Consider the following 27,525-nt stretch of genomic DNA (forward strand, 5'->3'; position numbering starts at 1 on the left):
CCTTGATGTAATTTGCCAAGCAATAATGAAGGTTGACAGTCTCTTTTCAAGTTTCAGTCTTCTAGCATGAAAAACTTAATTGAAGTAAAAGAAATATTCTAACAAATTTTAAAATATTGCACTTTGTTGAAGCTTTTAACACATCCTTCATACTTTAGTCCATAAATTTCTTTCCATATATACTAGGAGTGATTTCAAGATCAACTTTGACTTGAGATCTCAAAACAACTTTTAAAGGTCACGTTGGTGAAAAACTTGTCCTCTTTCGACCATGAAAATTTTAAAGGTGTGTTTGGATTAGAAAGTGAATTTTAGGAAGTAGAAAAGGAAAGAAATAGAGTGAAAAGTGAGGTTGTTTGGATTAAGGAAAAAAATGAAAAATAGAAAGAAAGTTTGTGAATAATTTAAGTGATGTAATATAATTTTTTCGATTATATTTATAAATTAATTTGATAAAAAAGTAGAAGTTAGAATTAAAATAAAATTTAAATCAAATATTTTTTATTTATTTCAAATATAAATATATATATATATATATTTTAAATATTAACCTAAAAAAATTAATTATAAATAAAATGATAATTTATGTAATCAATTCTAATTTCCTCCAAATCCCTTATAGATGCACTTTCCATTCAAATACTCCCTTATAGATGCACTTTCCATTCAAATACTCTTTTTTATGTAAAGAAAATATGAAACAAGGTTTTGTTTAGATTAGAAAGTGAATATGAGGAGTAGAAAAAGAAAGAAATAAAATAAAAAGTGGGATTTTCTGGATTAAGGGAAAGAAAAAAGAAAGTACTGAGAAAATTTGTGAATAATTTGATTGATGTAATATAATTTTTTCTATGATAATTAAAAATAATTTGATAAAAAGTACAAATTGGAATTAAAATAAAATTTAAATTAAATAATTATTTTATTTCAAATATAAAAAAATATTTTATTATTTTAAATATTAACCTAAAAAAAGTTAATTATAAATAAAATGATAATTTATGTAATCAATTATAATTCTCCTCCAAATCCATTATACATGCACTTTCCATTCAAATACTCTCATAGAAAGAAAATATGAACCAATGTTTTGTTTCGTATTTCGTGAATAATTAATTTCCTATTAGTAAAAAATTTGACACTAAAAATCCTCAGTTCCAAGGAAGGATTATTAGTGGTGAGACCGGGATAATTCTCCCATTTAAATTTACATATTTAAAAATTACAATAAATTTTAATTACAGTATATTTTTAAATATAATTCCTATTTTATAAATAAACATTAATTTGATGTAATGTAGAATAATATTTAAATTATAATTTTTAAGAAGATATATTATTAAAATGAGTGTGGTAAGGTTCGAAAAGTTGTTTCCTTAAACCTACACGGCGACCCTTAAACCCTACGCAGCGGGTTTCTTCTTTCTTCTTCATTCCTTCAATGGCTTTCAAAACCTACGCATCGGCCATAGCCGCCGCCGCTGCAAGTGCTGCATTACTGAATCCGAGCAACGCTTACGCAGATGGGATTTCACCGCCGAATCCTTCTGAGAATCAACCTTCTCCGGCGCCGCCAAAGGTGCGAAACGATCATCCGAGGACCACTTCTGCTGGGTTTGATCCTGAGGCTCTGGAGAGAGGGGTTAAGGCTCTCAAGGAAATTTCCACTTCACCCCACGGCAAAAAGGTTTCAGCTTTATGCTCATTTGCCCCTTTCCATTCAACCCCACCATTCCTCTTCTCTGTCGTCTTAACCTGGCTCTTATAGTACAGGTCTTTGAAACTATCAAAAAACAAGAGGAGACAAAACAAGCTGAGCTTGCTGCGAAGGTTGCTGAGTTTAGGCAGATGAAAGCGCTGCATGAGACTGTAAGTTAGTATGATTCTCTTCGTTTTAGTGCACTGGCGAGTGTTGAATTTTGTTATGTTTTTATTTTACTCTCAAGTGTGTTCTGCGAGCTCATTGGAGTTCCTGGAATGCCTATTACTCGAGGGACTGTAACAGCTGCTATCATCTGTCACATTCCTGAGAGAAATGGAGGAACGGTTTGAAAATTGCATTTCGGATAAGATTGAAGTGAAAATTGTGCAATTGGCAGGTGCAATGCCAAAGACATTACATGAATCCTTGAAAGGCACCGTCATTGAACCACTCCAAAAAGTTTTATATCAGAAACCACTGATTAGAGTTAAAACCCTTTTGAAAATGTATAGGAGAAGGGAAGAAAAATAGGATTTAAACCTATTCTATATTTTGGCCTGTTGGTTAGGATTTCTGTTTTGCGTCGGTGTCTGTTTAAGGGTTATAGGTGGATGTTAGTTTATAACAGATGGTTCCCCAACCTGTTATAAACAGGACTTCTGTTATAGAAGTAGAGGTCTATTTCTTTGTTAGCTACATTCTCAAGTCCCTGAACTTTTGAAGTCGTATTCTTGTAGTATACCAGGGTTTTGGTAGTATATATACCAATTGGCTAACATACCGCTGAGCCATTTTTTATTAACATGATGAAACTGATCTCTTAATGCAGCCCACGCTACTGAATCAACCTTTCTTTTGTACTAATAATTAAGATTTGTTTTTCCCCCATTTTCTGCATGGAAAACTAAATCACAATCTTCTGATAATAACCAAGCAGTTCTAATAAGATTTGTAATATGAATACACTTATGCTTTGTATTGTAGATATATAAGGTGACATTTTAGGATTCCATTTTCTAGTACCGTGGCCAAAATGGACTCCAGCTTCCATTATTTCTTCCAAAATTATGTTTGGACAGATTGCAGTTTGAAAGGAGAAATATCTTTTGGCCTGTTAGTCAGGATATCTGTTTTGAGCTAGTGTCTGTTTCAGGGGTTATGGGTGGATGTTAGTTTATAAGAGAAAATGGTTCCCCAACATCTTATAAATAGGACTTCTGTTATAGAAGTAGAGGGCGCTTATTTCTTTTTATGTTACAAAACTGGATATATTCCAGTGTGAAAGGAGAAATATCCTTTGTGTGCTTGTCTTGTTTTCAAAAGACGATAAGAATCATATAGGAACATTTTTTTTTCTATCTCTGTCATCACAGAAATCCTAACTATTCCTGAAGATTCAGAAAAGTCACTACACGCTTAAAATTCACAGTCCATATCTGTCCATTTTGCTTGGGATTGTCAATATTTGAATATTTTAAATCTCTGTTGTTTATAGTCCATTTTGCTTGCTTGGTAAGTTTTAGCTATTGCAGGACGAAATTCATGCAATCAAAGTTCTCTTTCATTGTACTCCAGGATGTTGTGTCTTGCAATTTATTTCTGATATATCAGTTGGTTCATCTTGCAGGAAAGACAAAAAATTATATATGATGAGCAAAAAAAGCTGGCTCAGCATCAGGCACAAACAAAATCTCAAATGGCCAAATATGAGGATGAGTTGGCGAGGAAGAGGATGCAGGTGTTAAACCTTTTGGAACTCAGGATTTCTGTTGCCATTTATTGAGCATTTCTCAATGTTGCATTTTTTTCTTGACAGGCAGAAAATGAATACCAGAGGGGCAGGAACCAAGAACTTGTAAAAATGCAAGAAGAATCATCAATCAGACAGGAGCAAGCTCGACGTGCAACAGAGGAACAAATCCAAGCACAAAGAAGGCAAACAGAAAGAGAGAAGGCTGAGATTGAACGTGAAACAATCAGAGTAAGAGCTATGGCAGAAGCAGAAGGCAGAGCACATGAAGCAAAGCTGGCAGAAGATGTTAACAGGCGAATGCTGGTTGACCGTGCTAATGCTGAACGAGAAAAATGGGTTGCTGCCATAAATACCACTTTTGAGCATATTGGAGGTACATTTCTACCAGATTCACAAAATTCAAAGGCTTGTATTGACAGTCTGATAAGTAGCAATTGTCATTACATATGTGTTTATGGTTTTTAGTGTATGGAGTGAATCATTCCATACATACCCTACTGATTTTGAAAAAAGCCCTTCAACATTAATTTGTCGGGTAACATGTTATTTTATCTTATTTTACCTTCATAATTGGGTTTGCACAGTGAACCATAGCCTATAAATTCCATTATTAATGAAAATATTGTAATTTGAGGGATGCTCTTTTCATTCACTTTTTTCTTCAGCATCTGATGTATTTTAGCATAATATTGATGAACTCCATCAGTATCATTGCCTTACTGGGTTTGGCAAATTGCATTCCATACCGACCTGAGTTAAAAAAACTCTATCCATATGTTGCAGGGGGTATACGAGCCATTCTAACGGATCAAAATAAGTTGGTTGTTGCAGTTGGTGGAGTGACTGCTCTGGCAGCAGGGGTCTATACTACGAGGTAACTAGCAATTATTGGCTATTGATTATATTATTTTTATCATGCCTTTGATTTAAAATTGAGGACTGAGGGGCAATGTAGTAATGAGCTATATACCATGTACTATTTTCCCAGCAATACTCACTTCTGGGAATATTGAACTTGAAGAGCCATGTTTTCCCCCTTTCTACATTGTACATTTCTTATTCCATGTCACTTTGGTATTATTTGCATTCTAGGGTTGCATAGTTTTGTTCATACTGGACCTTTGGTATTATGCACATCAGATGCTGTCAGTGCATGGGTTGTGCAGTTTTATATTCACATCAATTGTTTTGGTCTAACCCAGGGAAGGTGCACGAGTAATTTGGGGGTATATTGATAGAATATTGGGTCAACCATCATTGATTCGAGAGTCCTCCAGAGGGAAATACCCCTGGTCTGGCATGTTTTCTCGTGCCATGAGCTCCCTATCTCGACGTAATGATTCAGGATCTGCTTCTAAAACTGGAAATGGTTTTGGTGATGTGATTTTGCATCCTTCTCTTCAGAAAAGAATTGAACAGCTGTCATCTGCAACTGCAAATACAAAAGCACATCAAGCACCATTCAGAAACATGCTTTTTTATGGTCCTCCTGGAACGGGAAAGACAATGGCTGCAAGGGAGTTGGCTCGTAAATCTGTATGATTCTTCACTAATCTGTTGATCTACTTATTCTAATTTTCAAGTATTTCATACAATTTACGTTCTTCTTGGTTAAAATAAGTAGGTGTATTGTTCAAACTTTGGTTTTTTCCTTTTAATGGGGTAAATTTCATTGTATGTTATTATTCTGTATTAATTGGTGAGAATACATCAGCATACAGCAAACTATCCATACAATTTTACGATTTTGGTCTGTTTAATAATTTCTTCTGGCTATTTAGGGCCTACAATTAATAAATCCCAAAGTATGTTTTAACAGATCTACAAATTTATGCTCCCATACTAACTAAATTCAGTGGTTCAAATATATATTGAGTGCCATGTTTCTTGTTATAGCATGTTTTATGAAACAATAAACTTTATTCTCATCAGTTGACTCTTTATGCTTATCAATTTTATTTTATTTTTTAACACAATCTATACCTTTCAGATAAGTTTTTATTTTATTGAAATTGGGTTTTCAATTTAATGCAGGGATTAGATTATGCATTAATGACTGGAGGAGACGTTGCTCCACTGGGATCACAGGCTGTAACAAAGATACACCAGTTGTTTGATTGGGCTAAGAAATCAAATAAGGGTTTATTGCTTTTCATTGATGAAGCTGATGCATTTCTGTGCGAGTAAGCAATACTTCTTCCACGTTTTTCATTTATTTTCTTTTTGTTCTCTTTGCTCATGACAACATAAGATGATAAAATAACAGCTAGATGCTGCTTGCTCAGGATCACGTTTGTTTGTTAAAAATGAATCTGACAACATTCTTTTTGAGAAAATTGTTTGAAATGGATTCATTGCATTTGATGAATTTTACAGGCGGAACAAGACTTATATGAGTGAAGCACAAAGAAGTGCTTTAAATGCCCTTCTCTTCCGAACTGGTGACCAGTCCAAGGACATAGTCCTTGCTCTTGCTACAAATCGTCCCGGTGATCTTGATTCGGCTGTTGCAGACCGAATTGATGAGGTTCTAGAATTTCCCTTGCCCGGGGAAGGGGAGCGCTTCAAACTTCTTAAGCTTTATCTAGATAAGTACATAGCCCAAGCTGGATCAGGAAAATCTGGTTTTGTTAAAGATTTGTTCAAAGGAAAGCCGCAACAAATAGAAATTAAAGGATTGACTGATGATATTGTAAAGGAAGCTGCGGCTAAAACTGAGGGATTTTCTGGAAGAGAAATAGCCAAACTGATGGCAAGTGTCCAAGCTGCTGTATATGGAAGTGAGAATTGTGTGCTCGATCCAAGCTTGTTCCGTGAAGTGGTAGATTATAAAGTTGCAGAGCATCAGCAGAGAAGAAAATTGGCAGGTACTGATAAACCTATGGCATGAGGAGTTTTAGAGACTGAGGAACCATTGTATAATGTAGGTCTGATCCATTGCATTCTGTTATGGGCATGCTGCTATTTATTGGTTCCCCTCATTGATGAGAAGATTTTGGAATAATTTTTTAGTGTTTCATTTGCGGCTGATAATCACTATTCAATATTCATCACTAAATGTAGCAGCAGCTAACCAGGGTTTGATATCACGTTGAATATTCCTTTTCCCCCTTCACTGGCCAAAAACTAAGTTTCATGCTATCATTGGAACTTACAATGTATTTCCTGAAAAACCATCAGTCTACCCTATTGTGATCGAGTGGAGGCTCTATTTTCCTTTGTAATTTTTTTATATAGTATTAATTACAATAAAAATATATTGTGGGTTTCAATATTTTTGTTAGTATTTAATTGGTGATGATCATGTACACATACACCTGAGTTAGAGAATGAGAATACACAGTTCAGTGGAGGATTAACCACCAATTTTCCTCATTTGCTTCAATCCTGTTACTTTTAGTTTAACTACACTGTTTGATTCCGATATTTTAGTCCATGTACAGTTTTTATCCTTAATTCTAATTTTTTATATATACTGCTCATAATTTTTAATTATTAAAAATAAATCATAGAGATGTGGCAAAATGTGACATGATTATTACTTATCTGAAATGACAAGGGAAAAAAGTTGTAAAAACTGGTTAAATAAAATCTTTTTTGAAGTTTTTTATGTTTATATAAATAACTTGTGTATTTCATTCTTCTTCCATTCTTGTATATATAGAAATCAATGCCACATGCCTTATAATATTTCCGTTATAGCATGTTTAACTCGTTGGTCACCCTCAAAGGTATGCCACTGCAGCATAAAACTGCTTGAATACATTGTCACTTGGTTAAATTGTTTGAAACTAGCACCACTGTTCAATCATTAGAAGTTGCCAATGTTACTTGATCACTGTTCAAAATTTCTGTGGTGAAACTATACTTGAATTTTTTTCAATCAAGCTGGGTGGGTTCTCATTTATTATCTTGGTGTTCTTGCCATTCACATCATTGACATGCATTTCTACTAATCGGCCCCACATTCCTGGTCATTCATTTAGTCTTACTAGGAACCCATCAAGCAAGCAAATGGCTGTGTATTTTCAGCACTTTTTTCAGTGTTGCTGCATTATAGTTGCCATTCAATCTAATATCTACTCTTGAAAAAGTGTTTGTATCATGTTTTATGGGTTGAACAAAATAAAACATGGATAACCAAAATAAGACCGTTTCTGCCTACACCTCCCGTTCTTCTGACATTCCATTCAAAACATTGAAATACTTTTTTACGTGTCACCCCTATATTCTGGATTACATAATATGAAAATTAATCTTGGATTCATAAATAGTTTACAGATGTAATCCATAATATATTTAAAAAAAATGGTATTTTGGATTATATAATCTAAAAGTCTGAATTTGAGGGTGACTTCCAGATTATTTCGGACATGCATTTGGAATTTTTTTTGGATTATATTTTCTGGAAGTTAATCTCATATTAAAAAATACTTCCAGATTATGAATCCAGAAACTAATCATGTATATGAAAAGATGCTTTTAAATTACATAATTCGAAAGTTAATTATGAATTTGAAAAAATATTTATGGATTATATAATTTGGAATATTAAAGAAGCACATTTTTAGAAATATGAAAATTTATGGTTGTGAGAGAAGAATATATGGAGGTGCAGGAAGAAACAATCCCAAAATAAACTGGAACTGTTTGTCTTCTAGCTGATGTAGTTGATGATCCAAGTTTAAATAAGCTAGTGATTTTGATGTGTTTTATGACATGAAATGATTTGAGTGGAAAGGGAAAAGAAACTAGGGTAAATAGAGTGGAAAAGAAAGAAATTATCTTTATCAGTGTAGACTTTGACAAAAGTCTTTTAGGATCCGCATCAAATCCAAAAGTATTGAATGAAGATTAAGCGAGGATGAAAAACAAAGGTTACAGATTTGTTTACCAAATCACTTCTGGCTAACAAGTTTGAATCAGAAAATTGGAGTTTGCAGTTCAAAAAATCAAGAAAAAGTGTTAATTATTGTGTTTTTGTAACTACACATAAATGCATGTAACTGCATAAGACTCTTTATTTTTTCCTGATTCAATTGTTGAATAAATATTTCTAAGTAAGTACTCATAATAAGTAATAAGTAATTAGGAGACACTTACTGCAAATATTATAAATGTAATTGTTAACAAAGATAATAAAATATTTTGCTTTTTTTTTCTTCTATAATGTTTTTGAGACACTAGTTACAAATGGGAAATTGCTCACCAAATTGGAAAAATCTGTACACCTAATTGAGAATCTAAGTGTCTAAAAAGGACAATAAATCAACTTTGAAGTATGACTTATTTTTTGACCATGGTTTTGTTTGATTGCTGGTGTAGTGGACAACTTTCTTGGTTTGTGTCTTCTCTAGAGTCATTCAGCAATAGCCACATGGGAGCAATAAAAAGAAGGTTGTGAATTAACATTAATATCAGTGTGATTTGGAGTTTGATTCCACAATATATTTATTACCTAAGTTTGGTCCCAGAATAAAAGCACTCCACTCTTCTCTGGTCCTTTACCCCTCTCAAAAAGACACTTTGTTTCCTCAGTCATTCATCTTGTCTTGTTTCTAACATATTTGTACCTTTTGTTTCATGTACATATATATAGTTTTGTTATGAAGTACAAGGCACACTAAATTAGTGTTCAATTAATAAAGACAAACGCATTATAAATTTTATTCAAAATTGATAAGAATATTTTTTTGTAATAAATAAAGCTTTTGACTATATTTATACTATTAAAATATAAAAAATGTGATATATATTTCATTGTATAAATAAATATGTTTAGAATTAAAAAAATTGTCATTCAAGTAGTTTAAAAAAATTCACTAAACATCAAATATATATATTTATTTTTTAAATTTTTTTAATATTTTAAAATTAAAATTTAATTTATCATTCTCTTTAATTCAAATGTAATAATATTTTATACAATACTAAATATTTTAAAATTGATAATGTATTTTAATACACAATTTTAAAAACTAAGTATAAATATAAAAATGAATAATTTAAAAAAAATCGTGCATTAGCACGGGTTTAGAACTTATTTGAAAAGCATTACAAACTTAAAAAAAAAGGTAGAACGGAAAATGAAGAGTGCACGATTAAATTAACAAATAGTGATAAACTATCTAATAATTATTACAATCAATACATTTTAATAGATAAGTTTAAATCTTGGCAAAGATAAAAGGTATTTTTATTTTTTTTTAAAATATTCAATATTCAGTGTCATTACTTTTATTTCTATTTTTCCCAAGTAAAAGCTATTTTCATCCTCTATAATTTATTTTAATTTTAGTTTTGATCTTAATAATTAAAAAAATACTATTAATATGTCAAAACTTTTGTCTGCATGCAATACATGTAAATTATGAAATGTTATCAGACATGTCGATAATTAACTTTTATTAGAAAAATTAGTTAATCATTTTTATTGAAAGTTTTATTAATATATCTTTTAAGACGTTATAGGTTCTACTTTGTGCTATTGGTTTAAGAAACGTGTATTATTTATACTATTTAATATATTAAAATATTAAATCTTAAAAGCAAAATAAAATTACATACAAATTTGCAATAAAATAGTAAACACCAAAAAGTTAAACTTATACAAAATCAATGTGAAGATAAATGATTGATATATTTATGTTTTTAGAATACGAAGTTTATGATAATTTTAATTTTATTTTTTCATATTTTTAAAAATACTTCTTCAAATTTGAAAAATATAATTACTCAATTTGACCATTTAGATCTAAAAACAATATTAATAAATCATTTTAATTTCTTAAGTATAGTGTGTAATTTTTTTTAATTTAAAAAATAAAAATATTGATTTTTAAACAATTTGGAGAGAAAAACCAAATTCACTGCAAATTTCAGAAGAGAAAAACATAATTGTTAGAAAAGAAAATTTAAATCTTCTATTACAGAATTTCTGTTGTTTTTTTGACACATATATCAGAATAGAACATGTTTCATGGTTGGAAGTGCAGAACAAGATAGATAGATACCCATAAGATACATAATGTTGCTGCAGCATTCCATGTTCTGTGCTATTCCTCCCTCTCACACTTTTTCTCTCTTCACCCCATCACTGAAACAAAGGAACCCATTTCTTCACCATCTCTCTTTTCCTAGAAAGCCCAAAACTTCCACCTTCAGAATTTCTTCTCTTGGCCCTGGTTTCCTTGATGACATCGTTCAAATTGCTCATAACAAGGTACCCATTTCAAAGTTCAAAGTTTAGATGTCTCACAAATTCTTGGTTCCTTTCAAATTTTGATTTTTTCTTTCTTTTCCAGCAAAACCACTTCGTGTTTTGCCGTTCTATGTGCTGATCTGGCTCTTATTTTCTCTTTCTTTGTTCTTCTTCTTCCAAGGTTCTGATTGCAGCTGGTGTTTCTTTGGCGATTGGTCAGCTTTCTAAGCTGTTCACTTCTGTTTTTCTTTATGGCAAAGAGTTTGATATCAGGGTAATTGTTCAAGCTGGAGGGTTCCCATCTTCACACTCTTCTGTATGGCTTTGCAACCCTTAATCAGTTAATCCTATTTTGATGATGGCATTTGAATTGTTGATTTTTCACCCAGTGGGGTTTCATTTTCAATCTCAGTATCTCACCAAGTTGTTTGTATTTTCCTGGCATAGGCAACAGTGGCTTGTGCAACATTATTTGGCCTTGAGAGGTAAGATATTCATTCGGTTGCCATCTTGGTGTTTGGTTCATAAGAATAATAAATATATACTATTGGATTATATTTGAATGGTCAAGACTAAAAGGTAAACGCACATGACTTTTTTAATGGTCGTGTGCTCACTAAAACATTTTTAATCTTGATCATCCATTTATAATTGTATGGATAGCATTCATAGGTTTTATTTCTCACCATAACCAAGAATTTCACTTGATTTATACGTTTTTATGTATGTGTTCGTCTGATATCTGTAATTTTATAATTTGCAAATGCAGAGGCTTCTCTGATCCTATTTTTGGGCTTGCTGTTGTGTATGCTGGTCTCATTATGTATGATGCTCAGGTATGATCTTCTATCAAATATGGTGCTTTCTATCTAGTCTTTATTTAGAATTATTTACTTTCCTTTATGTATTTGTATTGGATCACGTGAATGTCTTTTGTTATGTTCTTTTAACTGTGTAACATTTCAACTTCGCTTAGAAAAAAGCCACAATTTGTGTGGTTTATTTTACCAACACCGTGGTGGTCCATGGGCTATTTATTTCAAACTTATTTGACAAGTCTTAAGCCGGATTAAATTAAGATCTTGTAAGATATTGGGTATTGTTGTTATGTGATTAATGTAATGTAATCTCTAATGAATGATAAAACTATTTGTGGAATTCTTACCATGGTGGTATTGGTAAACACTACACATGAACAGATTTAATTCCGTATTTTTCTTATGATTTGTTGTTTTATGTGGGATGTGTTGCTTCTAGAACTACGTATGTTGGGAAAGCAATTGGCATAAGCTGATGTGCAGCTGAAACCTAGAACAGAAAATTCTTTGTGACCAATGAAGATTTTGAGGAGTGGTCACAAAAGTTGAACTCTAATTCCAATATATACCCAAATGTAAAAGATATTATAAGATGATCTAATTGCTGAACAAGCAATGTATATATAACAGCTGCTTACCAGCACTGATAATCTATGCATTTACATTTAGGCTTGAAATCTTCTTCTTTTTCTTTTGTTGATAACTGATTTAGTAAAACAGTAGTTTGATTCTGCGCTGAGAATCTTACATATATGGTTAATAAAACTGGAGTTAGAGAAACTTTACATTTCTGAATAGTTGTTGAAATAAAAAAGAGTCGCTATTAGGATTTGCAATAGAACAAGGAAGTGGTAACCCCTGTGTCAGGGGAGGAAACTTGTTGCATCTCGAAGTTACTGACTCAAATTAGGCTTATACAAAAATAAAACAAGACTACCTTTCTTTGAAGACAGTTCTTGTTGGTCAAGCCAAGGATGCAAGGAGGCATCTTTATGTTGTGGCGGTCGATGGAAATCTGAGACTAACTCATGCTCCACTGTATCATGCCATGTGATAAGTGCCTAATCATAGCTTAGGATTTTGGCATTCTATCTACAAAAGTCCCAAAAAATAGAAAATGCAGAAGAAAATAGAAGATGTAGAAGACAAAAAAATCAAGAGATTGATTGACAAGTTGAGGAAGATTCGCCATTCTAAATTTGAAATTCAAAGATAAGAAATTAAAGTATTTTCATAAAAACCTTGGGAGAATTTTTCTCCAAAAGTATAAAGCTTCACACACAAATTAGTCGAAACTAATTACAAAATTCAACAAATACCAATGCTATGGACCAAAGATACTAGGTTCATTCAAGTAATTTGGTTCACCCAACAAGCTATTTAAAATCCTAATAGCCATTAATGTCCAAAGAGAGTTTCTAATTACAAAATAATAGAAACAATTACAAAAGGCTCATCAAAGACCCAATACAAAATTACACAATTCCTAATCTACAATGTAACCCCTCCTTCTTAACCCTTCATCATGTTCCTATTTGTGCACTCATCACACTCTTCTGCTTCGAGAGAATTCTACATCGTACTTGACTCTTTATTACTTAGATTGAATGGCTCAAATTTGAAGTAGTCTAAAATAATACAAGAAAATTTATCTATATGAGATTTGAATACCTTGAAAAGAAAATTTCTTATTGCTTTTAGATTTTCCTTCGGGATCAAATATGAACCTATAGAAAACATCAAACGACACCAAAATCAGAAGATTAATCTCATATTTCATAACTAAGTAAATTTAATGCAAAATATAAGCAATTATATCATTTTCAAATGAAAGATAAAAATTCTGTCAAACAACCCTTTTTGTTTCATACTTTCTATAATCAACACATTGTGGAACACCTAAAACAATATTATGCATACCAAAAGCAACATGCAATCTGAATTAGTAGTTCAAAGATAAGAATCAAAATATCTTCACAAAATCCTACAGAGAATTTCTCTTAGAAATCATAGAGCTTCATATACAAATTAGTCAAAACAAATTACAAAAGTCAACAAATACATCCAACAAGTTATCTAGTAATTTTAATAGCAATTAATGTTCAAACGTCCGATACAAAAAGTCCATCAAGGTCCAAAAACATAGAAATAAATACAAAAAGTTCATCAAAGGTCCAATACAAAATTACACAACGCCTAATCCACAATGTAGTCTCTAGTGTTCTTCATCCCTCGTCATGTTCCTATCCATGTACACATCACCATGCTCTATTGATTTTCAATCTTTCTTTTTATTTCGAACTTTAGATTGCTATTAAACATTGCTCAAAGGTTAAAACATAATGTGTTTCAACTTTCAAGGCTGCTTGTTACTTGGGGTTCATTTCTTGGATTAGGAAGATGATTAAATAGATAGATTTGGTCATTTTTCTTTCCTGTCTCTCTCCCAAAAGTAATAAATAACTATGTGGAAGGGCCATAGAGGATCCAATCCATTTAATGTATCAATCCGCAGAAGCAATTCAAAATCTAAGGAAGGAAGGACTGATGTAACAGATTGCCAATATAGTAAAAGGGTATTTAGGAGGGGTGGTTTAACTGTGTAGATTATTAAAAGAGGAGAGGGCTGTAAAGCAGAAAAGGCAAGAGGATGGTAAAGAGAAAGGTAGAGTGCAGTGTCTCTCTCTTCAATACCCTTTTTTGTTTTTGTTTCAGTATTTACATTGTAAATTCACACCCAGTGGTACTACTGATAGTCTGTTGAAGAATTATACAGAGGGCTTACTAAATATTTTTTATACATTGGTAGCAATGAAGTCTGAAACTTTGATGCAAACTACTCAAATCCCTTACTACTAGCCCAATCCCAATGGATTTGCTGTGTGTCACATTGCAAGGAACATGGTAAAATGTTTAGTTGGACTATGCTAGTCCCTTACTTTGATGGCATCTAAAATATTTTCTTAATTTGGTTTGTTTCATACTTAAGTTAGATTGCAGCGGATACTTCTTTTGTTCTTATTCATATCGGCTCCACTTTGAACTGGGCACTTCATTAACCTTGTAACCTGCAGAATGAGAAGGAATTTAACGAATGTATAAGGAAAATAGAAAAAGGATGCTTGCAATTGGGAGAAAAAATGACTAGGAGATTATTATCAGCCTCAACCTAAGGAAACTTGTTAAATGTATTTTTAGTTTATTGTTTCAGATGCCAAATGATAAGATAGATATCCTACACCAAGCCTGAACTAGTCTATATTGATCATATATTCTAGTCACGTGGCTTATACTTACTGCATGCTTGATTCATCCTATTTTGAGGAAATAATTTTTCAATTTTGCCTACATTTTTTAGATTTGTTTGAAAAAGAAGTTCCCTCAAAATAATCTCAACCAAACATGCACACACTTCACACAAGGAAAAATTGCCTGTTTGCACTTAAAATACGTGGCCACACCTTGTCTTCGTCATTGCATTATCCATAATGTACTTATTTCTTCTCAAAGTTTGTAAGTCTTAGTTTTTTCATCTCTCCCATAATTGTCCTCACTATGACAAAAGTTAGCTGAAATGCGAGTTGCTTAGGCTCACCAGAACGAACATTTGTATAAGATAAATATCTGTCTCAGGTGAAAAACTGACCAGTATGTGTTAATATTTTTCAGTAAAACCTTTTTTCATTTTACAATTTGTTAATATCAACCTTAGTTTAATTTTAGGGAGTCAAAAGTAAAAGGGTTTTATTAGAAGGAAAGAAAATAACTATCTTTTTTTATGTCTGACATAGTAAATGCTTTCTTTTCCAAGTAAAAAAGTGATATACTATAGTAACACAATCTCTAGCACTCTGATACAATTTTTTCCAGTATCGGAAACTCATGTGTTTTCTATTAAGTGTTAAAGATCCTACGTCAGATAAGATTAATTTTACAGTATATAAATAGGAGACAATCTTCAACTTACAAGTTAGTTTTTTCGAAATTAGACTTAAATTCACGATATTTGAGTTTGTCCTAACAAAGTTTATTGAGTATATCGTGTCATTCACTATAAGATATTATCGGACCAACTACCAATATCTAGTCCTACACATGAGATGTCAATATCTCATATGAAAGATTGTGTTAGAAATCTTACATCGATTAAAGATAAAAAATTTACAGAATATAAATGAAGACAATTCTCATCAAAGGCAATTCTCATCTAACAAGCAGATTTTGTAAGAATGAATTAAGTTTAAACCCACTTCCTGGTAATAGGTATTTATGTGAATTTCAACCAATAGGGGTGAGTGATAGAAAATGTGTTCTTCGTACCGTACTCTTGTTTTATTTTCTTAAAGTGGGCCCAAGAAAAACTTTCAGCTTTTTTTTTTATTTGTCCCTTTAACTTGTTTTTGTTATGATTATGACCTTATATAGCTAACAAATGGGAATTTGGCTTGTGATTTTCAGGGTGTAAGAAGAGAAGTAGGTACTCATGCTAGAGTGTTGAACAAATTACTTCTCCAAATGCAAGCCAACTCTTTACATTCCAAAGATGGAGATAGTTTAATCAACTCTCAATCAGGACTATCAAAGCAACTAAAGATAGAAGACTTTGAGAAGTCTCTTTTGTCCCAAGAAGCCACTTTGGAACCACAACAAGCAAATGGAGGTCTATTGGTCAAATCAGGAAGCAAAATAAGTCAAACAGAAGAAGAAGAAGAAGGAATCTCAAAATTGGCTGTTGATGGCATACCCCCATTAAAAGAATCTATTGGCCATACGGAGATTGAAGTCATAGCTGGTGCTTTACTTGGTTTTTTGGTGGCTTTGGTTGTGTATAATAATATCATGTAAAATTCTTTTTTGATGAATGATTTCATAATATATCTTACCTCAAATATATTATTATACTAATCAAAAGAAACCAAGTTGGTACCAGGTTAGTTTATCTTTATCTTTCAGGAAAATATTCCAAATTGGGATATGTTCAGAGAGAACATGACATTGATAAAGATAGAATACCCTTTCAAAAGGGATTTGATTTGTTGGGATGAATAGGAGATTTTTCTTCTTATTTCAAATATAATTTTTAAAATAAAATCTGTTTGATAAAAATGAAGCTCAAATGAATCTATTTCAATTTTGAAACACTCAGGTTTGTCTAATGGAAGAAAAGATATTTATATTTATCTTAATTATAAGTAAAATTTACTATTACTAATAATTGGTTATCCATAATAAATTTTAAAACTTATTAGTTATGAATTTAAATAAGTTTTAAGTTATACCTACTCGTTTTTGTTTGTTTTTATCATTTCCAAACTTTAACATTTGTTTGTGTTTCCATTTTTTAATTTCAGTTTAAGTTATTTATTCATTATTTTAATTTTATTACATAGATATTTATCTTGGATTTAAAAAATGTTTTAACTCTAGTTACTAGTGCAAATTCAGATGTTGTTGTATCTATATCTGTATTTTTCAATATGTCGTCTTATAACTTTTTTATAAATAAAAGTATATGACCTTTTTATAAATAATATATATATATATATATATATATTTATTTTATATGATTTTTTATTATATAAAAATAAGATAATTAAATTTATCATTTATTATATTAAGCGTAAGTTGTAATAAAAAAATTAATTATGCAGAATAATTATTTAAAAAATTACATTATGTAAAATGTGGATAACTATTTTTGTAATCTATGTTTGGAAGTTTAAAGTATCTTAACAAAGCTCAAACATTCCTCTAAAATGGTGTATCGGTGTCCGATATTCGTATCGGATACTGACACTCGTATGACACATGTAGGACACATATCCGTGAAACGTCTAATTAAAAAAGTATGTGTTAAATTTATGACAATTCTAGGACGGTTCTAACACAATTTTAAAAATAAAAAATACATTAATTTTATTAAAATTTTAAACTTTATTGTATAAATTGTTATGATTATAAAAATAATAAAGAAATCGTTGTGAATCAGTCATGAAAAACATTTTTCTGCTCCAAAATATAATCTCGAACATATTTGTGCACATAAATCTTTATTATCAATTTATATAATTTATAATTATATAATATATAGATTTGTGTTCCCATATCCTACATTTTAGAAATTTTACGTATCTTCGTATCCATATCAGTGTCAGAGTCTCAGCTAGGTAGCTTAGTTTGTTTTTTTCCATTATATTTTAATTTCTTTTATTTTTTAACATAATACTTTCTAGGTACTAAAAAGCCAGAAAACGTGGCAGACAACAAGAGTGAAAGTACCATGCATTTGGTACAAGGTTAACACACGTGTAGCTTCATGGCATGTTTGCATGCTACGTGGGTTGATTTTGGTAGACAGTTACATTATCCATATCTTCTCGTTATCTGTGTGTGTCTATATATATATATATGTATATGAAGCCGAAAATAAGCATAGAAAAGATCAAAAGAGTGTAATCATATAGAGATATTAGCATATAGGAAGATGTCTGGGGCACAAGGAGCACAACCAAAAGAGTCAAAGACAGCAACAACATATGAGTCAATAGAAGGAGGAGAGAACAGGACAAAGACTGACCTGCGTTCAAGGGAGGATCAAGGTTGCATTCAGGTCGAAAAGTTGCAGGAGAAGGTCAGTGATCCTGCTGGAAAAGGTGGTCCTGTCTTTGGTGCTGGTAAAGATGAAGACAAGCAAGACCTTGGAGTTACAGGCACAGGCTAAATCATAAACTATGCACAAAACCAAAGGCTATATATAGTGTCTTGTGATAATGGTTCTGCTTCAAAATCTTTGTTTTGGGTGTGAGTGTTTGTGTATGGAACTGATTTGAGTCTTCCTTGTCATGCTTGTACTTTGTGTTCTATGGAATAAAAAGGAAGAAGAGGTTTTTTATATATACTTGTTTCAACTTTCATATATTCCATCCTTCTTCTTTTTATGACTTTATTGTTTTGTCTTGACACTTGAGCAAGGAGTAAATTTTACTGTGATATTTCATCTTCATCTTCATATCTTCATTTAGTTTTGGTACATGTTTCTTTTCTTTATTTGATTGCTAACAGTTGTGAATTAATCTATATTATTTATGTTAATATATATTCATGAAACAGATTTACAGAATTGACTGATTGTTGCAAGTTATGGATGTTAACTAGAACTGGATTCAAATTTATAATTTATCCTTGATGAATACTAAGTATTTATTTATTCCAAGGGTTAAAGTTAATTTATAATTTGTACTTTCTAGGCCGAAAGGTCAACTGAAAGTCTCGACCGACCGAAAGGTTGTACAGCCGAAAGGTCAACCGAAAGTCTCGACGCCGAAAGGTCAACTGAAAGTCTCGACGGACCGGGAGGCTCTGACGCCGAAAGGTCAACTGAAAGTCTCGACCGACCTAGAGGTTGTGCGGCCGAAAGGTCAACCGAAAGTCTCGATCAACCGAAAGGTTGTGCGTAAAATTAAATTAGTGATTATAGCAAAGCCCATAAGATGGACCCAAATATACAGGTGTGTGTTCTCAAAATGTTAGGTGCAAAAAGAAAAAACCTAAGTAACTCGAGGTTCAACTCAAAAGGTAAGGAGAATTTCAATTGATCTGATAAGCAAAAAACTATATCTGACTTTGGCATCGGAGCGCCTTGCAGGTACACACACCCACCTGTGAGGAGAAGAAGCCGAGAGCCCAACCCGAGAAGAAGCCGAGAGCACCTAGGTGAAGGAGAAGCCGAGAGCACCTAGGTGAAGGAGAAGCCGAGAGCACCTAGGTGAAGGAGAAGCCGAGAGCTCTTAGCCGAAGGAGAAGCCGAGAGCACTTAGCCGAAAGAGAAGCCGAGAGCATCTACCTTGAGGAGAAGTCTAGAGCACCCAATGTGAGAAGAGACCGAGAGAGTCCAGCCCAAAGTTCGGAAGATTTGTATAAGAGTTAATCTTGTCAACCTAATTTTAGTGTTCTTGGTCCTTGTTGTAAGAACATTTTGGCGCCCACCGTGGGGCCGAGAAGTAGCTGAAAAAGGTTGAAGACAAGATGAATCAAATGAGAAGAACAAGGTGGAGAGCAATCTGGGGAGCAGAGAGATAATCAAAATTCCATATCAATGGCTATGCTCATGCAGTTACAAAGAGAGTTCGAAACACTAAAGAGAAGCAATGAAGAAAAGTTAAGTATGCTAAAGGCGGAGAATGCGTACATGAAAAGGAAGTTGAATGAAGAGACGAATTTAAACACATCATTTGAAACTGTTCAACCAAGAACACATGTCCACCAAAGGGTACATAATGAGAAAAGATTTGAAACTACAAGGGAGAGAATACCAGAGACTTCTGGTATCTTTGTAGGAATATTTGTCAGGAGGCATCCATTTTTTGAAGCCGTTATAGAAACCTCACTGCCCGAAAAATGGGAAGAATTTTACCATGGAGAAATATGATGGAGGTACAGATCCTGATTAACACATTGCAGTATACACAACGTAGATAAGTTTGTATACGTGGAATGATGCCATTTTGTGCCGAGTATTCCCAACAACTTTGAAGGGAGGGGCTGAGTTGGCATACTCGGTTGCCACCGTTATCCATTGATTGTTTCAACACTTTAGTAAAAAAGTTTGTAGCTCATTTTGCTACAAGCCGACCACATCATCTGACATCAATTGCCTTAGTGAATATAAGGTAAGAAAAGGGAGAATCCCTAAGAACATTTATGCAGTGCTTTGGAAAGGTAGCACTAAGTATCCGCAATCTCAGTCTGAAAGTCACAATGCATCATATGATTACAACACTGAAACCGAGACCATTTGCCGACAGTCTTTGCAAAAAACCGGCAACCAATCTTGACGATTATCATCGCAAGTAATGGCCGGCCGCTCACTACGCTTGCTCGATTAACATCGCAAGTGCCGGCCGAGCGCTCACCAAACTTGCTTGAGAAACATCGCAAGTATTGGCCCAATGATTGCTCGCTTGCTCGATTAACATCGCAAGTGCCGGCCGAACGCTCACCAAACTTGCTTGATTAACATCGCAAGTATTGGCCCAATGATTGCCCGCTTGCTCGATTAACATCGCAAGTGCCGGCCGAACGCTCACCAAACTTGCTTGAGAAACATCGCAAGTATTGGCCCAATGATTGCTCGCTTGCTCGATTAACACCGCAAGTGCCGGCCGAACGCTCACCAAACTTGCTTGATTAACATCGCAAGTATTGGCCCAATGATTGCCCGCTTGCTCGATTAACATCGCAAGTGCCGGCCGAACGCTCACCAAACTTGCTTGAGTAACATCGCAAGTATTGGCCGAATGATTGTCCGCTTGCTCGATTAACATCGCAAGTGCCGGCCGAACGCTCACCAAACTTGCTTGAGTAACATCGCAAGTATTGGCCCAATGATTGCCCGCTTGCTCGATTAACATCGCAAGTGCCGGCCGAACGCTCACCAAACTTGCTTGAGTAACATCGCAAGTATTGGCCGAATGATTGCCCGCTTGCTCGATTAACATCGCAAGTGCCGGCCGAACGCTCACCAAACTTGCTTGAGTAACATCGCAAGTATTGGCCCAATGATTGCCCGCTTGCTCGATTAACATCGCAAGTGCCGGCCGAACGCTCACCAAACTTGCTTGAGTAACATCGCAAGTATTGGCCCAATGATTGCCCGCTTGCTCGATTAACATCGCAAGTGCCGGCCGAACGCTCACCAAACTTGCTTGAGTAACATCGCAAGTATTGGCCCAATGATTGCCCGCTTGCTCGATTAACATCGCAAGTGCCGGCCGAACGCTCACCAAACTTGCTTGAGTAACATCGCAAGTATTGGCCGAATGATTGCCCGCTTGCTCGATTAACATCGCAAGTGCCGGCCGAACACTCACCAAACTTGCTTGAGTAACATCGCAAGTGTTGGCCGAACGATTGCCCGCTTGCTCGATTAACATCTCAAGTGCCGGCCGAACGCTCACAAAACTTGCTTGAGTAACATCGCAAGTATTGGCCGAATGATTGCCCGCTTGCTCGATTAACATCGCAAGTGCCGGCCGAACACTCACCAAACTTGCTTGAGTAACATCGCAAGTGTTGGCCGAACGATTGCCCGCTTGCTTGATTAACATCGCAAGTGCCGGCCGAACGCTCACCAAACTTGCTCGATTATCATCGCAAGTACCGGCCGCTCACTACTCTTTGATAGAGATGGAATTGAAAGATACCACAAGAATCATGGTCGTCATACACGAAGAATGTAGCTTTGAAAGATAGAATTGAAGAATTGATTCAAGTTGGGCAGTCGAAACGCTTTGATAGAGATGGAGGGATAAGGAGCAGACAAAGTCCAAGGCAGTTAAACACTCATCCTTGTATGTAAAACCTTTCGGTCAAGGATGATTTTTCATGTATAAAGAGAGTCTTATTCAAGATTGAAACACTTAATGAAGAAGTTATTCATATGAAGAGTCAAATTGTTAAATCCATCAATGCTTCGCATACTTCAAACCTCTCGGTCCTGGATGCTTTCACTTCAAGTGAAATCCCTCCCGAGAGTGTATCTCGTACTTCAAACCTCTCGGTCCAAGATGTTTTCACTCCAGGTGAAATCCCTCCCGAGAGTGTATCTCGTTCTTCAAACCTCTCGGTCCTGGATGCTTTCACTTCAAGTGAAATCCCTCCCGAGAGTGTATCTCGTACTTCAAACCTCTCGGTCCAGGATGTTTTCACTCCAGGTGAAATCCCTCCCGAGAGTGTGTCTCGATCTTCAAGCCTCTCGGATCAAGATGCTTTCACTCCAGGTGAAATCCCTCTCTCGAGTGTGTTTCAAAAAATCGAAAGGTTCCAATAGAAATCCGAGAGCTCTTATCAAAAAACCGAAAGGTTCCAATACAAAACCGAAAGGTCTTATAAAAAACCGAAAGGTTTTAATACAAAAACCGAGAGGTCTCATTTTTTGCATGGCAGAAAACAAAAACCGAAAGGTTCCAATACAAAACCGAAAGGTCTTATAAAAAACCGAAAGGTTTTAATACAAAAACCGAGAGGTCTCATTTTTTGCATGGCAGAAAACAAAAACCGAGAGGTTTTATAAAAAACCGAAAGGTTCCAATACAAAACCGAAAGGTCTTATAAAAACCGAAAGGTTTTAATACAAAAACCGAGAGGTCTCATTTTTTGCATGGCAGAAAACAAAAACCGAGAGGTTTTATAAAAAAACCGAAAGGTTCCAATACAAAACCGAAAGGTTTTATAAAAAACCGAAAGGTTCCAATACAAAACCGAAAGGTCTTATAAAAAACCGAAAGGTTTTAATACAAAAACCGAGAGGTCTCATTTTTTGCATGGCAGAAAACAAAAACCGAGAGGTTTTATAAAAAACCGAAAGGTTCCAATACAAAACCGAAAGGTCTTATAAAAACCGAAAGGTTTTAATACAAAAACCGAGAGGTCTCATTTTTTGCATGGCAGAAAACAAAAACCGAGAGGTTTTATAAAAAAAACTGAAAGGTTCCAATACAAAACCGAAAGGTTTTATAAAAAACCAAAAGGTTCCAATAAAAACCGAAAGGTCTTATAAAAAACCGAAAGGTTCCAATACAAAACTGAAAGGTTTTATAAAAAACCGAAAGGTTCTAATACAAAAACCGAGAGGTCTCATTTTTTGCATGACATAAAACAAAAACCGAGAGGTTTTATCGAAAAACCGAAAGGTTCTAATGCAAAACCGAGAGGTCTCAAGACAAAACCGAGAAGTCTAAATAAACATTGGCGTATCAGTATCAAGTCCAAAAGTTCAAGCCTATAAAAATAGTCAAAATTGGTCTCTAACTCAAAAATTAGAAAGTTCATAGACAATTAGTTTCGGTTCAAACTCAAAAATTGAAAGTGGACAATCACATCTTCACTTTATCTTTCATGCACATTTGTGATAAATAAAGATTATTCACTAGCAAATAATTGGGATACGTGTAAAGTAAATAGAATATTATATATAACTTGATGTTATACATCCAAAATAACCATCAAGTGGCTGGGACAAAACATGTTACATCCTCAGTGCCACCCTGGAACTTTACTTGGGAGTTCTTACAAATCAACTAAAACAAGCTATTCGGCGCCGACACGTCTAACATCATCAGTGCCACCATCTTCATCTTCATCTTCATCATAAGGAATTTCACTGATGGGCATCAGTTCGTCATTATAAAAATCTTTGCCCATGTCGAAATTTCCAGCATCCAATGGAATCTTGCAAAAATACTCGGCTTGCTGGAGAGGTTTTACAAAACCCAACTTGTGTTGCTGAACAACATAACCCTCAGCTCGAGTAACCCTTGAATTCAACTGGTTTATCACAGATTCTAAACGAAGATTATTATCAGCTTCAGCGAAGTTTCCTTTCAAATGTTGAATCTCATTATTGGCCGACCACTTACCAAATTTGCTCGATTGTCATCCCAAGTAAAGGCCGGCCGCTCACTACGCTCGTTTGATTATGATCGCAAGTAATGGCCGGCCGCTCACTACGCTCGCTCGAAAGGTAAACGGCTCCAAACAATTGTTATCATTTTTCAATGTTATAGGCCGAAAGGTTGACCGAAAGGAGAAAGGTAAACACATCTTCAAACAAAGAAAAAATTATGTTATTCAAGACTCTTGCTGGATTCAACCAACTCTTTATTCAGCTTCAAGATCTATAGCTTCTTCACTTAAACTCATCACTACTAACTTGCTCGATGACATTGCAAGTATTAGCTGAACGCCCGCTTACTCGATTATCATCGCAAGTGCCGGCCGACCGCCCACCAAACTTGCTCGATGACATTACAAGTATTGGCCGAACGCCCGCTCGCTCTATTATCATCGCGAGTGCCGGCCGACCGCTCTCCAAATTTGCTCGATTCATCTCAATTACTTTCCTGATAGCCTCGTTACTCATGTCCAAGAATTCTGTAAATTCATCAGAAATCGAAACAGCTTGAAGAAGACATTATACCTTTTGAGAGTATTCGGTTCAATCTTTCTGAATCAATAAAAACAAAAAACCCTTCCAACCGAAGCGTTACGATATCACAATTATAACTCGTCATGTTAATCGACATAATCAAGAAAAGTACACGAAACAAGGCAATACTTTGATACGGAAGGTATTAAATACAAAATTTGTCCTTTTCATTAGGCATAACATCTTTTTCAAATCCTCATGCCTGGGGGGCTAGTGTACTGTCTAGGCCGAAAGGTCAACTGAAAGTCTCGACCGACCGAAAGGTTGTACAGCCGAAAGGTCAACCGAAAGTCTCGACGCCGAAAGGTCAACTGAAAGTCTCGACCGACCGGGAGGCTCTGACGCCGAAAGGTGAACTGAAAGTATCGACCGACCTAGGGGTTGTGCGGCCGAAAGGTCAACCGAAAGTCTCGACCGACCGAAAGGTTGTGCGTAAAATTAAATTAGTGATTATAGCAAAGCCCATAAGATGGGCCCAAATATACAGGTGTGTGTTCTCAAAATGTTAGGTGCAAAAAGAAAAGACCTAAGTAACTCTTAAGCCCAATAAGAGAGCCTTATAAATAGAGGTTCAACTCAAAAGGTAAGGAGAATTTCAATTGATCTGATAAGCAAAAAATTATATCTGACTTTGGCATCGGAGCGCCTTGCAGGTACACACACCCACCTGTGAGGAGAAGAAGCCGAGAGCCCAACCCGAGAAGAAGCCGAGATCACCTAGCTGAAGGAAAAGCCGAGAGCACCTAGGTGAAGGAGAAGCCGAGAGCACCTAGGTGAAGGAGAAGCCGAGAGCACCTAGCTGAAGGAGAAGCCGAGAGCTCTTAGCCGAAGGAGAAGCCGAGAGCACTTAGCCGAAAGAGAAGCCGAGAGCATCTACCTTGAGGAGAAGTCTAGAGCACCCAATGTGAGAAGAGACCGAGAGAGTCCAGCCCAAAGTTCGGAAGATTTGTATAAGAGTTAATCTTGTCAACCTAATTTTAGTGTTCTTGGTCCTTGTTGTAAGAACATAATTACTCATAAAATACTGCATGAATATTCACCATTTTCTGTGTACAAGAAACTAACCAATTTGCACCATATTATGGAATAACAAAATGTAGTAGTCTAAAAGACAAAATAAAGGGAAAAGTTCAAACGAAAAAAAGTGATGCACTCTTTTTATCTTTTAGGGCTTGTTTGCTTTCAGGGTCGGGATTGTGGTACTGTTGTCGTCGACGGAAGTCACAATACCACCCCGTTTGCATTCATGTCGACGACGGAAGTCACAATACCACCCCGTTTGGATCCATGCATTGTTGCGGATGAGAGTGGAAGGAAAATGAAAGGTAAGTGAATTGTGCTTCTCCTTTCAGACGAAGAGGTGCACTCTGGATAGTAAGTGCCAAGTCATCCACACGAACTTACAATCTTGTCCTTGTTTTTGTCCTGGAATCAAGGAGAACAGTGGCCCTGCATGCATGTCACATGAAAGCATCAGATTCCTGACTTGGTTCAGGAATCGTTTGACCATGTGAAAGTTTGAAAGGTCATCAATGAAGTGGGTGAGGTAGGTGTGGAACCCGGTTTCTTTATAAAACGATGAAGCTGGTTCCTCCATTCACAGATAAGCAAAGAAACTGAAGCCATAGAGTGTGTAATTGGAGAGATTCGTAAGTCATAGTGTGTGGTAGGGGCTTGAGTTACGTATAGATTGTTCATCTCAAAGTGTTGTGTTCATCTATGGGTTCATCTCTGGCTTCATCTGGATTCATTTCTGGGTTGATCTGAGGTGAGTTTATGTGTTTGAATGTTGCTTAATCGATTATGGCTCAAATAACACAGGTGAAATAATCGATTAAGTTAAGTCAGTAACCGATTATCTGTAAAAATTTCGACCCATAATCGATTATCTGAAATGTGTAAAAGGGATCTTAATTGATTATGTATTGTCATAATCGATTATGTTTGTTTTTTGCCTACTAACATAATCGATTATACGTTGATAATCGATTATCCTGTGTATACAAGTGATGGGATAATTAATTATGTTCTAAAATTTGTGAAATAGAAATGTTTTTTAATTTGTTTTATGTTGTTTTCAGGTGTGTTTTTCATCTATAAGTCATCCCTATTGCTGTTCTTGAGTGTTTATCTTCAGATTTTTAAATTTTTTATGTAAAGTTATTTTTTTTTAATTTCTGTTTTATATTTATGTTTGAATAATTATAGTTTTTAATATAATTTGTTTATAATTTATTTTAGTTTATTATGTTAAGGCGTTAGTAAATTAATGTTGGTTGTTTAGCCTTTAGCTTGATTAATTATGTTAAGAAGTTAGTAGATAGTTAATTAAATATGTTAAGAAGTTTAATTAATTAAATTAATTTTTTATTTGATTTATTATTTTAATTTTTTAGATAGTTATTATTTTTTAACATTTAAAAAAAATATTTATTTGTATGAAATGAATGATTTATAGAATGGAAACAGAAATTTGTAAAGTTTAGGTTTTTTATTATATTAAACATAAATTATTAATGTTATAATTAAATTAAATAAAAAATGTTGTTGTGATTAAAGAAAACTGAAAAAGTTTCGATAAATATTGTTTATATTTATAATAATAAATATACAAAGTTAAATTTTTTTTAATATTTAATTATTTATAAAAAAATAGATTTATTTATTTTAAATGAATATTAATATTTTTTTAGATTGGACAAAAATTATTAATGTTGTCACTTGAAAAGATTAAAAAAGATGTTTTTTTAATTTTTTTTATAAGATTTAATTGTTTATAAGAAAAAATAAATATATTTAAAATGAATATTTTTTACAAGTGAAAATAGAAATTTGTAATTTGTAGATTTTTTAAAAAGTAATTGATATTTTAGGAGTGCTATTTTTAATTGATATTTTAATTATAAAAGTAGAAAGTAATTATTTATTTAAAAATAAATTGTTTATGAAACAGATTTAAAAAAATTTATTTTGACAGAATGGAATTCAAAATTTTAAAAATATTTTTATAGGGTTTTTATTTTTATAAATTAAACATAATATATTAATGTTATAATTAAAAACATT

At 33.9% G+C, this 27,525-nt stretch overlaps 3 protein-coding genes across 6 annotated transcripts; all 3 read left to right on the top strand.

The window, feature by feature from the left end:
• Window positions 1-1,341: 1,341 nt before the first annotated feature.
• LOC137834941 (uncharacterized) lies at window positions 1,342-6,840 on the top strand. The gene is made up of 8 exons (XM_068643191.1): window positions 1,342-1,687; window positions 1,774-1,869; window positions 3,330-3,440; window positions 3,519-3,828; window positions 4,239-4,329; window positions 4,658-4,991; window positions 5,490-5,638; window positions 5,832-6,840. Exons 1-8 carry the CDS (start codon window positions 1,442-1,444, stop codon window positions 6,343-6,345), a joined length of 1,851 nt encoding a protein of 616 aa, XP_068499292.1. The 5' UTR covers window positions 1,342-1,441; the 3' UTR covers window positions 6,346-6,840.
• Window positions 6,841-10,371: 3,531 nt separating this feature from the next.
• LOC137834942 (Acid phosphatase/vanadium-dependent haloperoxidase-related protein) lies at window positions 10,372-16,408 on the top strand. Of its 4 annotated transcripts, none has more exons than XM_068643193.2 (5): window positions 10,372-10,677; window positions 10,838-10,972; window positions 11,104-11,141; window positions 11,426-11,492; window positions 15,933-16,408. In XM_068643193.2, exons 1-5 carry the CDS (start codon window positions 10,483-10,485, stop codon window positions 16,317-16,319), a joined length of 822 nt encoding a protein of 273 aa, XP_068499294.1. In that variant the 5' UTR covers window positions 10,372-10,482; the 3' UTR covers window positions 16,320-16,408. The 4 variants fall into 4 exon arrangements, with proteins under 4 accessions (XP_068499294.1, XP_090158513.1, XP_090158511.1 ...); XM_090302387.1 differs by having other exon boundaries at window positions 10,416-10,677; window positions 11,111-11,141; XM_090302385.1 differs by lacking the exon at window positions 15,933-16,408 and adding an exon at window positions 14,284-14,378 and having other exon boundaries at window positions 10,416-10,677.
• Window positions 16,409-17,908: 1,500 nt separating this feature from the next.
• On the top strand, window positions 17,909-18,368 carry LOC137834943 (seed maturation protein). The gene has a single exon (XM_068643194.2). It carries the CDS (start codon window positions 17,959-17,961, stop codon window positions 18,193-18,195), a length of 237 nt encoding a protein of 78 aa, XP_068499295.1. The 5' UTR covers window positions 17,909-17,958; the 3' UTR covers window positions 18,196-18,368.
• Window positions 18,369-27,525: the final 9,157 nt, after the last annotated feature.

The sequence above is a fragment of the Phaseolus vulgaris genome, chromosome 5 (assembly GCF_051622355.1).
Source record: "Phaseolus vulgaris cultivar YP4 chromosome 5, ASM5162235v1, whole genome shotgun sequence".
Classification (NCBI taxonomy): Eukaryota; Viridiplantae; Streptophyta; class Magnoliopsida; order Fabales; family Fabaceae; genus Phaseolus; species Phaseolus vulgaris.

Excerpts from the sequence above, each read along its gene's own strand:
- LOC137834941 (XM_068643191.1), top strand. The coding sequence starts at position 1,442 with ATGGCTTTCAAAACCTACGCATCGGCCATAGCCGCCGCCGCTGCAAGT. Across the intron at positions 3,829-4,238 it reads CACTTTTGAGCATATTGGAG|GGGGTATACGAGCCATTCTA; the intron begins GTACATTTCTAC and ends CATATGTTGCAG. Across the intron at positions 4,330-4,657 it reads GCAGGGGTCTATACTACGAG|GGAAGGTGCACGAGTAATTT; the intron begins GTAACTAGCAAT and ends GGTCTAACCCAG.
- LOC137834942 (XM_068643193.2), top strand. The coding sequence starts at position 10,483 with ATGTTGCTGCAGCATTCCATGTTCTGTGCTATTCCTCCCTCTCACACT. Across the intron at positions 10,973-11,103 it reads TCCCATCTTCACACTCTTCT|GCAACAGTGGCTTGTGCAAC; the intron begins GTATGGCTTTGC and ends TTCCTGGCATAG. Across the intron at positions 11,493-15,932 it reads TCATTATGTATGATGCTCAG|GGTGTAAGAAGAGAAGTAGG; the intron begins GTATGATCTTCT and ends TGTGATTTTCAG.
- LOC137834943 (XM_068643194.2), top strand. The coding sequence starts at position 17,959 with ATGTCTGGGGCACAAGGAGCACAACCAAAAGAGTCAAAGACAGCAACA.